This window comes from Symphalangus syndactylus, chromosome 13 (assembly GCF_028878055.3).
Source record: "Symphalangus syndactylus isolate Jambi chromosome 13, NHGRI_mSymSyn1-v2.1_pri, whole genome shotgun sequence".
Classification (NCBI taxonomy): Eukaryota; Metazoa; Chordata; class Mammalia; order Primates; family Hylobatidae; genus Symphalangus; species Symphalangus syndactylus.
This window is the reverse complement of record NC_072435.2, coordinates 94,102,776-94,115,365: the sequence shown is the minus strand read 5'-3', so window position 1 is coordinate 94,115,365 and position 12,590 is coordinate 94,102,776. Positions and strand designations below refer to the sequence as shown.

Below are 12,590 nucleotides of genomic sequence, written 5' to 3'. Positions count from 1 at the left end.
AATGTGATCATAGATACCAACAGAAGAGCAGTGACATGAGGAATTATCTAATTTAATTCTAAATATAAGCATATCTGAGCCTCAGCTCAAGACCTATATATATTTATTTAACTAATGTCTACTGGACACCTGTTAGATACAAAATAATTATGTTTAATTCCAAGTCCAAAAACAAGAAAAACCGTGAATAGAAAATTCAACCAAAACAATTTTCCAATTGTTTTCTAAAAAATACTCACTTGCAGACGTCTTATATGGTCAACTGCAAGGACCATCACTTCATTTTCTTGAAACACAACATCTACTTCTTGCTTTAACATTACAGCAGAGTTCTTACATACTTTCTTTGTCTCCCAGAGCTGATTAAGAGATAAAGAAATTATCATTCCATCTCTAAAATAACATGTCTTCATCTTAAAGTGAGAGACAAACTATGTTTCACATAAAATACCTATGAAGCTAGAAAGGTTTCAATATTAGATTATAATCCAAAAATAAATATTTACTAACACAATCTATAGTAAGATGCAGTTAGTATTAAGAGTTATGGGCTCCAGAGCCAAAATTCCTCAGTATGAATTCTAGTTCTACCTAAAGTTGTAACGTCAGGCAGGTTGCTTAACCCAGTGTTACTCAAAGATAAGGACCTCCTGCTGGTTATCAAACTGTTTGATACCAATCCACAAGATAAGAAGTTCGGGCCGGGAGCAGGGGCTCACACCTGTAATCCCAGCACTTTGGGAGGCCAAGGCGGGTGGATTACCTGAGGTCAGGAGTTCAAGACCAGTCTGACCAACATGGTGAAACCCCGTTTCTACTAAAAATACAAAACTTGGCTGGGCATGGTGGTGTGCACCTGTAGTCCCAGCTACTCAGGAGGCTGAGACAGGAGAATTGCTTGAACCTGGGAGGTGGAGGTTGCAGTGAGCCAAGATCGTGCCACTGCACTCCAGCCTAGGCGACAGAGCGAGACACTGTCTCGAAAAAAAAAAAAGAAGTTTGTACCAGAACGTAAATCAACTACATCACTAAACACACTGTAACTGTGCCTAGTGATGCAGCTTATTTCATTACAAGAAGACTTTCCTGATGAAGAAAGCAGTGTGTTGATTTATATTCTGGCTCAAGCTCATTGAGACTGGCATGTTAAGTACCAATGACCTTTCTCAGTCTTTCTCTGCCTGTTTTCCTCATCTACAAAAGGGACTATTGTGAGAATTAGTAAATTTATATGTATATATATAGTACTATATATGTATATATAGTACTTTGCCTAACGTCTTGAATATAGTAAGCACTGAATGAAATTTAGCTATAATTCATATATAACGCTGTATTAGGATGCTGTGGGGACCAGCCAGCGTTCCTGGCCTCAAAGAGCTTATAATGTAAGACATGTCAATAAGCCAGAGAAGCAGTGGAGTGTTGGAAATAAGGAGTAAATCATATCTGTATTTAAATTCAAGTCAAAATTTCATAAGCACCACTAGAAAACGACATAGAATTAGATGGCATTAAGAGAGACAGGCATTCTCCCCAAATAGAGAAGGCTTGAGGGGACTTATAGAATGGTTAGGATTTCAACAAACAGAGATACAGGTAAGTAGAGCAGTCCAAATATAAGAAACCACTTAAGGAAAAGCACAGAAGCAGGGAACTATGGAGTGCTTGGGAAAATGTGAGCAGTCCAGTGTCGGTTCCCTGTAGGAATAAACTGGGAGACAGAGTGGAGCAGAATGAGGCCATGCTGTGGAGAAGCTTAATGGCAGAAACAGAAGTATATATTTACTTTGGTAGACAAGGGAGCCACTATCCATTTTTGAGCAAAAATGACATGACTGTATTGTACATGAAAAAAAAATCTTAGAAGCTGCATGCAGAAAAGCAAGAAAGAAGACTTGTGGCAGAGACTAATACAACAAGAGAAGCAACAGGTAACAAAGTCCTGAAATTGGGCAGCAGAAATGGAAAGGTAGAGATAATAATAGAAAATGAAAAGGTAGACTCTCAGAATTGCCAAGTAATTGGATGTAGGAATTCAAGGTAAAGAAAAGGGTCAAAAATTTTTCTGAGGAATCAAAGGCAGTATTTTAAATTAACCAAAATACAGTTTAATCACTGAAGTTCCCACAGCAGCTGGCCCATGCTAATCCTCAATGAACATGTAGTGAATGAATGAGACTGTTACAGTCCATATAATAGCACTTTTCCAGGGTGAATAGGAATATGTACTAGTTTCCTATTTTGCTTACCTCAGTGCTACCCACCAATTTCTTAGTTTGTAGGAGGTTTAGCTCACCATCAGGAAATGTTCAAAATGAAAATCTCAATATTTCTCACCCTGATTGTCTGGTCATCAGAAGATGTCAAAAATGATGATCCATCAGGAGAAAACATCACACCATGAACCCAACTTAAATGTCCTCTGCAATCAGCCACCTTTGAACATGAGTCTATATTCCACAACTACAGAATAAACACAGCATATAGGAAATCACATACATAAGCATTTTGAAGATGGCAAAAATATTGAAAATAGCAAGAATGAGCCAGCAATACCACTTCAATGAATATTGCTCAAAAACACACTATCAAAACTACAAAATGTCTTATGCAGAAGATTATTTAGTGCATCATTATTTTTTATAGCAAAATACTAGGAAACTATTCATCAATAGGGGACCAACTGAATAAACTACATTAATCACATAATGGAATATCATGCAGCCATTAAAAAGAATGAGAAAAACACCTGGATGATGACAAATCTCTAGGATATATTGTTAACAGAAAAAAAGCAAAGTGTAGAAGAGTCTGTATACTATACACTACTATCTTTTATATGAGATGGAAAAATATGTACAAGAATATATAGAAGGATACAGATATGGATATATATGCATATAGATATCTGCTTATATATGCAAGAAATATTGGACAGTTAAGCCAAAAACAGAAAATAGTTATATATGCAGGGAAGGAGGGAGAGAGAGGCAAAGGGATAGGGTTGAAAGCAAGACTTCTCTGAATATAACGCATTATAAAACTTTGACTTTGGAATCATGCAAATATTTTATCTTTAAAAAAATCAATCCAAAAAATAATAGGATGAACAAAGGCAGCTTCCATATTCAGATTATTTTCCACTAATACTGTCATCTAACCTTCATTTCAACTGACTGTAAAACCTACAATAAATTAACACAATAATTATAACACGTATACATTTCTCTTGTTATTCATGCTTATTACCATGTCTACCAGCAGCCTGGTATTTTATCCTGGGTTCTGCTGTAAATTACTCTAATATATTCAAGTCGAATGAAGTACCATATGTGACTGAGTTCCTCTCATTACACTTTAAATTACAGAACTACTTTATCATTTCAGAACTAGCATGGACAAAACAAGTACCTCATCATAGGCCCAGTGACTGGTTTTCATTCAGTGAGTTCTGTGGTTATGAACTAATCATATGAAATTTTCTCTGCCTTATCTCTAGAGTCCAAGCTGGGACATACAGAGCTAAGGGCCAAAAATGAAAGTAGTTCCACAACTGAAAATCTCTCCTAAGAAACTGAAAATCTCCCTTGAGAATCCTCCCCTCTCTTCCCACTTTCTTCTCCCCATCTCTCTCCCATCATTTCTTTGTCACTCAGAGCCTCCAGAACTGAGTCCCTACATTTCAAGAAGGAAGATACTGTTTCATTGTTTCCTGGATATTGCTAAGGATGGCAGAGGGTAAGGACTTTAGAAGTGACAGGAAAGGCTGAAAGAGGGGTTGCTACTTAGTACTGTTTCTAAAAATCCTAACAAATGCTCCACATTTACTTTCAGGATCTACACATAAGGTTCAAGATCTCCTAGGAGATCTAAAACCCAATAAATACCAGCACTTTGGGAGGCTGAGGCAGGTGGATCACTTGAGGTCAGGAGTTCGAGACCACCCTGGCCAACATGGTGAAACCCCATCTCCACGAAAAATACAAAAAAAAATTGGCCGGGTGTGCTGGTGGGCACCTGTAATCCCAACTACTCAGAAAGCTAAGGCAAGAGAATAGCTTGAACCCGGGAGATGGAGGTTGCAGTGAGCTGAGATTATGACACTGCACTCCAGCCTGGGTGACAGAGAGAGACTCTGTCTCAAAAACAAAATAACACAAAACAAAACACTTCCAATTCAAAGTCTCTGCCCAACAAAACACTGCCCACAGCACCCTACTTCTTCCCACTGTTTCAGACAGAACTAGAGCTTTTTCACACTCCCTGCCTCTGTGTGCAATGGGAAGAGTCTCAGTAGGGAAGTTCTTCAGTGTCATATGCACTGCTGCACCTAGAATTAGGAGAAGCCTATGGATCTCATGCCCTCACTCACCTGTGCCTCCATGTTGAAGGGCTATAGCTTAGCAACTCTCCCCTCAACACCTTCACAGTAATGGGCAAGGCTGGCAAACTCACTAAAATTTGCTAAATAAGCAGAGAACACTGAAGAAGTGCTTACAGTAGTCATGGCTCCCTTGATGAGGAGCCTGTGAACCAAGTGAATTTCTCTATTTTCCAAAAGGCCCATACCCATCTTCTTGGAACTGTGAGGGGTTTCAAACTACCTGGTGGTAAAACCAACCTAAGGAATGAAGAGTAAGAAAGCTTGGAAAAACTAATCTACTTTCGGCCAGACATGGTGATACACCTGTAATCCCAGCATTTTGGGAGGCCAAGGCAGGAGTATTGCTTGAGGCCAAGAGTTCAAGACCAGCCTGGGCAACACAGCGAGACCCTCATTTCTATTAAAAAACAAAAAAAAGCACTAATCCATCTTTGAAGGAAAAAAATAATTCACTACTTTATGAAAAAACTAATATAGCACTTCACTGGGTGGAATTCTTCCAGGGCCAGCTAGGTATACACTCTGAACATAAAATTTAACAGGTAAGTACAAAATTATAAAAAAGTAATTTATATGAGTTATTTAATTCATTAGTGCCTGGCAATGAACATCCTATCTTATCCTACTCAATGATCTAAGAAATCTGAACTGGACTCATCTCTCACCACCTCTTTTAAGAAGAAAAGAGTCTATGCCTATACTGTTTAAGAAATGCCACATATCTATACTGGGTAAGAGATGTCATGTTTCATGACCAGCAGTCATTCCATTGTTTTTCCCAGTTCCTGGCACATGTTAGGCATTCAGCAAATGCTTGCTGAATTCCCTGTCATACTGTCAAAAAGTCTGTAATCACTGTTAAAATAATAAAGCTGGCTATGTGGTTTAATATCCCAAAGTTAGAGGTCATTAGGCTATAAAGAAAATACTCTATAATTTCTCAAGCAAGGCTCCTCAGCAGTTAATGGTTTAAGTTGCCCATTCTCTGTCATCCTTTGATCTCTGGAAACCCAGGCTTCACAGAATAAATTCAACTACTCACCTCTACACAGTACTGGGACAAAGCAACCACTGCCAAATGGTTTTGTGGGGAGAAGTCACAGTACTGGATGGTGCTGTGATGGCCCGTGTGGATTTCTCTCAATATGCCACTGGTATGAATGTCAAAAAGCTGTCAACATAAATAGAGACACCTATGAAGGTAAAATACTTTAAGAGATAAGCTATTCTAATATCCTCCCATTTCAAATATAAGTCCTGAAAAAAATATGACAATTACTGATAACTGGCATAATTATTGGCAGTCATAAACAAAATATGGATCAATATACATATACTTTAAAAATACTGCTCATCTTAAAACATATTTTCTATAAGGGAAAATTCATCACAGATGAGCTCTCAAGCTAGCCCAAAGAGAAATAAAAGCTTTGTGAATAAATGAATAGACTGGCCCAATTAACATACAGAGTAGTTCTCCCTAATGCTTGTTTATTCAAAAGAGAAAATGAATACTCATAAATGAAAATGATCAAAATAATATAGAGCAGAGGTTTGCTAAAATAAAATTAGCTCAATCGTCTCTATTTCTCTCTAGAACTACCAAATTGCTCCATTATAATTAATCATTTTCTTGTTTTTGAACCCCAAAAAGCTACTTTTGAGTAATCCAAGTTTCTTCAATTTTTTTTTTTTTTTTTTTGAGACAGACTTCTGCTCTTGTTGCCCAGGCTGGAGTGCAATGGCGTAATCTTGGCTTGGGGCAATCTCGGCTCACTGCAACCTCCACCTCCTGGGTTCAAGCAATTCTCCTGCCTCGGCCTCCCAAGTAGCTGCAATTACAAGCATGCACCACCACGTCCAGCTAATTTTTTTATTTTTAGTAGAGACGGGGTTTCTCCATGTTGGTCAGGCTGGTCTGGAACTCCTGACCTCAGGTGATCCGCCCACCCTGGCCTCCCAAAGTGCTGGGATTACAGGTGTGAGCCACCACGCCCAGCTGCAGTTTCTTCAATTTTTAAGACTTATAAATGCTGAATATACTCAAGTTTTTGCCAAATAAGATGATTTGTATTTACTACATGTATTGATACAGTATAGTGATTTAAGATCAAGACATAGACCTTAGAAACAAAAAAGCTTCCAGTGGGAGCTATTAAAATGTTTAGTGGGCCAGGCACGGTGGCTGACGCCTGTAATCCCAGCACTTTGGGAGGCTGAGGCGGGCGGATCACGAGGTCAGGAGATCGAGACCATCCTGGCTAACACAGTGAAACCCCATCTCTACTAAAAATACAAAAAATTAGCCGGGCGCGGTGGCGGGCACCTGTAGTCCCAGCTACTGGGGAGGCTGAGGCAGGAGAATGGTGTGAACCCAGGAGGCGGAGCTTGCAGTGAGCCGAGACAGTGCCACTGCACTCCGGCCTGGGCAAAAGAGTGAGACTCCGTCTCAAAAAAAAAAAAAAAAAAAAAAAAAAATGTTTAGTGAATGCATAGTCTCTGCAAGCATGCACATATGGTAGGCAGCATAGCGCTGGAGGCCAAAAACACAGGGCAGGAAATCAGATTTAAAATGCCTCCCAGGACAGGCCATTTTTTAAAAAATTAGTGGCTGACAGTGATCAAGGAAACTTGGCAAATGTGGAATAGGCAGTTGTCCCAATTATGGAATAGTAAAAGAAAAAAGACCTAACAGTAGGAGTAGACTCACACAGGAATTGGAAAGAAATAACAGGAGGAGGAAGGAGAGACCAAAGGGTAAGAAATCGGGATCTACATGCAGTTAAGGAACACCTTAGGGTAGCTTTCTTTTAGCATGGTAAAACATGGAACTGCTGTACAGATTTTTAAAACAAGGCATTTCATGCAATATAAAATTATTTTCCTCTCACTAGAACAGGTCTCTTAAAATCTTTTTAAAAATTATCTTTTGTTCAACATCATTGGTAATTGGGAAAACACAAATCTAACCACAAAGAGAAACCACTTCACACCTACTAGGATGGCTATAATTTTAAAAATGAACAATAACAAGTTTTATCAAGGATGTGGAGAAACTGGAACCCTCGTACATTGCTAGTGGAATATAAAATGGTGCAGCTGCTGTGGAAAAATCTAGTGGTTCCTCAGAAAACTAAATAAAGAATTACCATATGACCCAGTAATTCCACTCCTAGGTAAACACACAAGGCTCAAATAGATACTTGTACACCAATGCTGCAGCATTATTCACAGTAGCCAAAAGGTGGAAACAAACCAAGTGTCCATCAACAGATGAATGGATGAAAAAAAATGTGATATACAACCCAAGTATGATAGTCCAATTCCTTTTCACAGATCACACAAATCACTCAGTTATTCTCTTTAATAATTAAGACCATTATATACATAAATTTATACTTGACAGAAATTCAACCATTATAGGTCGGCTAGGGAATAAGGTCCAAAGTTTTCTGAAGAGGAATATTTTGAGTTTTGATCTGTACATTGGTTACAACAAGGCTGTATGTGAAAATAAACACTGGTTTGTAAGGAAAAAAAAAGGAAAAAAATGTGATATATACATACAACAGAATATTATTCAGCCATAAGAAGAAATACAGTTCTGGGCCGGGCGCGGTGGCTCACGCTTGTAATCCCAGCACTTTGGGAGGCCGAGGCGGGCGGATCACGAGGTCAGGAGATTGAGACCACGGTGAAACCCCGTCTCTACTAAAAATACAAAAAATTAGCTGGGCGTGGTGGTGGGCACCTGTAGTCCCAGCTACTCGGAGAGGCTGAGGCAGGAGAATGGTGTGAACCCGGGAGGCAGAGCTTGCAGTGAGCCAAGATTGCGCCACTGCACTCCAGCCTGGGCGACAGAGCGAGACTCCGTCTCAAAAAAAAAAAAAAGAAGAAGAAATACAGTTCTGATATGTGCTACAACATGAATGAACCTTGAAAACATGCTCAATGAAATGAGTCAGACACAAAAGGACCGATATTATATGATTCCATTTATATGAAATACCTAGGCAAATTCGCAGATTACATTAGAGATTACAAAGGTCTAGCAAGCTACTATTAGATGTGGGGAAGAAAAGCAAAGCGTTTTCTTATTTACTTTTTTCATATTTTCCTCATTTACTTTATAAAAATTTCACAATCTTGTTCAGTCATTGACGAGCATTTCTGTCAGAGTCATCAAATCATGAAATTGTAGGTATAAGAAAGCACTTTGAAAAATCACCTAAACCAATGTAATCGAAATTGAAGAAAAAGGAGTGATGAAGAAAGCATTCTATGTTAAATTAAATACATTTGAGGAACACTGGATTCGACGGCATAAATTGTATAATAGGACTTCCTGGGGCCCTGAATATGTTAGTTCACACCGTGTGCCTAATAGGGGAAAGCAATACAAAACCTATCTCCCAAAACGGTGTAACCATGGAGACCTTTCCTTATAAGGCCATCCTTATCTCATGGAGCATAGTTCCAAAGAACCATGACAGGTTAGGAAGACTGCCCAAAATCACACAGCTAGACTGTATTTTTATGAATAAACATTGTAAAATGCAAAAATGACAGAAGTTTTAACTTTCTTTAAATCAGACTGAAGTTGGCTTTTTAAAGTACTTACAAAGATTTTATTTTTTGCTGCCACCATTATCCTTGCACCATCAGCAGACCACGAACAACACTTCACTATCACTTCCATATCCTCTTGAGGGTCCTCTGAATTTAGGAAGAACTGTTTCACATTAATGCTTTTCCTCTCGTTTGCTGATGTCACATCCCAAAGCTTCGAATTAAAGTAATAAAAAAGAAAAAGTTTGTTTTACTCTAAAATCACACCTCTAGAATTCTTCCTGAAATAATGCCACATAAACTTATTCACTTCACTTGATGAATTATTTTTACCTATGCATGACTTTTTGTAAGGCTTTTAAATTAAGATCTCCAGTTTCATTATTATGTTCTTAAAAAGAAAAAATTAGAAGCACTGCCCAAAATGCAGAACATAAAATTAAATAAAAAGTTAAGAGTCTTCCATGGTGTGGAAGCTAAAAATTACATGTTGACAGTAAGGACACAAGTGGAAGAAAGGTGGTAAGATGAAGAGACTCACGACTTGCCACTGCTGCCCTCTGCTGTGCCAGGAATGAAGTGTGCTTCACAAACCTACCACATGCACAGCAGGAAGACTACACAGGACCCAGTCCAAGTTAGGTCGTGACCTAGCAGAGCATCCAGAGACATAAGGAAGTCTCTGAAAACAGGGACAAGTAAGACTCTGTGTGCTTGGCAGGGCTAGATAGGGCTATAAACCTAACTGGATCCTGAGGAATAAGATACAAAATACCATAAACTTAGCTCACTAGTAGGACCACTTGAATAGCACAAAAGACAAAGGCCTTCAAGAAGATCCACCTTCACTCCTCTGGGCCATGAGCAGTGTCTCAGCCTCAGAGTGATAATGACTGCCCATGCCCAAACCAAAGGCTGGCCACAGAGAAGGATGGGGGTGGGGGGAGAAAGCTGCTGCTCAGGCTTTAAGTCAGCTTCCAAAGCACAACTCCCAGGTAAAACCTAATTTGTCTGGCCAGGTACATTTTCAAATCTCTCGAGTAAAAAGAAGTATTATTTATACTAAGAAACATGGCCAAAACCAAAACTTTTCTACTTGCAACAACTGCGGGTAATCTGGGTAATGCAAAAGAGACAGCAGGTGCTAAAACAGCCTTCCCTGATACTAAAGAGAAAAATAAATAAATAAACATAAAAGCCTGAACCTTCAGTTACATTATCCAGAATATATGAAAAGTCAGTTTCTCTATTAATACGAAAATCAGGCTGGGTACAGTGGTTCACATCTGTAATCCCAGCACTTTGGGAAGCCAAGGTGGGAGGATCACTTGAGCCCAGGAGTTCAAGACCAGCCTGGGCAACACGGTGAGACCTCATCTGTTTTGTTTTGTCTTGTTTTCAATTTTAAAAAATTTTTAAAAACAAAAAGAAAAGAAAAAGCAACTATTGCCTGAATTTTACAGAGAAAAATAAAAGTACCACAATCCAACTTGATTATACATGTCCAAATTGCATCTGTTTCTGGACCTGACTTCGGCTTCTATCCAAGCAGTGATGAAATCCCACATATTGAGGGACCACATAAACTAATACCAGCATTTCATTCTGAGCAAGTCGCTACACTGTATCCAGGGTCCCTATGCACCCCAGGCCTCTGCGTGCTCTAAATGGCAATTTTTAAATAGAACTCACATTTTAAAATAGTTCATCTCAGAGCCTGAAAAGCACATGCTTATCAACATGATACCCTATAAAATGCTTAAAAAGAGAACCATTTGGGGCAGGACATAATTTTACAGTTTTCATCCTCTCAAAAGGTAAAAGCTTACAGGAGAATTTGACCTTGAAATGCTGTTATCTAACATCATTTTGCAGGACCTCTGCTTACTACCTGTCATTGTATCAGTGTGAACCAACCAGTGATACTGACTTAACAGCACGGTGGGAAAGCCACCACAAACATGGGCAGTTCTCACCAAGAGTGCAGTAGTGTCTGTCCCCGCTGCGAGTGCTCTGTGAGCCACAATCACATTGATACTCACACATGAATACGGAAATCAAAATCCTGTCCCTGTCAAATGACGACTTTTTAAAAAGTGTCCGAGTTTGAAGAAGTCTTAGCTTGACTTGAAGTGATACAGCGAGGGTTTATCATCTTTAACACATTTATTAAACACCACGCTAGTCACTTTGAGACTATATAAATGAATCAGATACAGATACTACCCTCAAGGAATTGACAGGCCAGTAAGGGAAGTAAGACAAGCACATAAATAACTTAAACACAAAATACGTCAGGTGTCATTTGAAAGGAAAAGGTATAGCACAGTGGGGAGGCTATATTCAAGCTGAGGGCTTGAGGGAACACTTTGTACAGGAGGTAGTCACCTCACTCCACTCCCTGAGATTAGCCTATCTTATACCAGCTTAAGACAGAGAATTTCAACATCAAAAAGACAGGGGAACACCCCAGGGCCTAGAGCCTATTCCAAGGGATCAGCATAAGCTAAAGTACAAAATGAGAAAACAAAGACAATGAAAAAGAAGAACAAGTTCAATCTGGCTGTAGTATCAGGTATGTGAACCCTTCCCCAACAGAGTCCTTATCTGCTCTCAGAGCACTGTCTTCATACTTTTATCATTTTCATGGTTCATCTATTCACTTATGTTCTCCCCAACTTTATTCTGAACAGTTCAGAACAGCCAGGATGTATACTTTTTTCTTTTTCAGTGTTTAAAATCCAAATACCTAGTACAGTATCTGGCATACACTAAGTATTCAATAAACACATTTTAAGTGAAAAGATTGATTACTCCCAGCAGGGTGCAGTAGCTCATGTCTGTAATCCTAGCACCTTGGGAGGCTTAGGCAAGCGGACCACTTGAGCCTAGGAGTTCAAGACCAGCCTGGGCAACATGGGGAAACCCCGTCTCTGAAAACAAACGAACAAACAAAAAGATCGCTCCCAAGTTTCAAGCACAGGCGAGTACAGACAATAGCGTTGCTGAAAGAAATAGAGTTCAGGTGTTAAAGATGCAGAGAGAACACATACAGCTCTGCTATGGTTTGGAGATGGTTTATTTATCCCGACCCAAACTGGTGTTGAAATTTGATCCCCACTGTGGCAGTGTTGGGAAGTAGGGCTTGATAGGAGGTGTCTGGGTCATGGGGGTGGATCCCTCATAAACAGATGAATGCCTTCTAATGCCTTCCCACTGGGATGAGTTCTCTGGGAATGGATTAGTTCTCAAGAGTGTGGGTTGTTGAAAACAGTCTGGCTTCCTGGGTTTCGCTATCTTCAATCCTCTCTTTTCATATGATCTCTTTGCACATGCCCACTTCCCTTCCGCTTTCCACCATAAGTGGAAGCAGCCGAAGGCCTTCATCAGGTGTAGCTGCCCAATCCTGGAATTTCTGGCCATCAGAATCATGAGCCAAGTAAACCCCTTTTCTTTATAAATTACCCAGTCTCAGGTATTACGTTTCAGAAAACAGAGAACAGACACAGACAATTTCCAAACTCTCCCAAAACTCGGGTAAACAATAGTAATGGGAATTTTTCTCTCTAGGCATAATCCACAAGGCGAAGGAAAATGGAGAAAGAGACAGCAGCAACAAAATCATGAAGTCTAG

The 12,590-nt window shown here is 39.4% G+C and overlaps 1 protein-coding gene across 8 annotated transcripts in view; it reads right to left on the bottom strand.

Moving 5' to 3' along the window:
* The window catches only part of APAF1 (apoptotic peptidase activating factor 1), a 94,607-nt gene that overhangs the window by 26,475 nt on the left and 55,542 nt on the right, over positions 1-12,590 (bottom strand). For 5 of the 8 annotated variants that reach the window (XR_008650267.2, XM_055238663.2, XM_063614302.1 and 2 more), the window contains exons 17-20: positions 9,009-9,170; positions 5,430-5,558; positions 2,341-2,466; positions 240-359 (exon numbers count right to left, since the gene is read on the bottom strand). The exons of 1 other annotated variant lie outside the window; for it this stretch is intronic. Coding sequence is in view for 6 of the 7 variants with exons in the window: in XM_055238663.2 (XP_055094638.1) it covers positions 240-359; positions 2,341-2,466; positions 5,430-5,558; positions 9,009-9,170 (537 nt within the window). In the remaining variant the exon portion in view is untranslated. The remainder of the gene's footprint in view (positions 1-239; positions 360-2,340; positions 2,467-5,429; positions 5,559-9,008; positions 9,171-12,590) is intronic. 2 more of the 8 variants (XM_055238667.2, XM_055238666.2) reach the window with 1 other exon arrangement.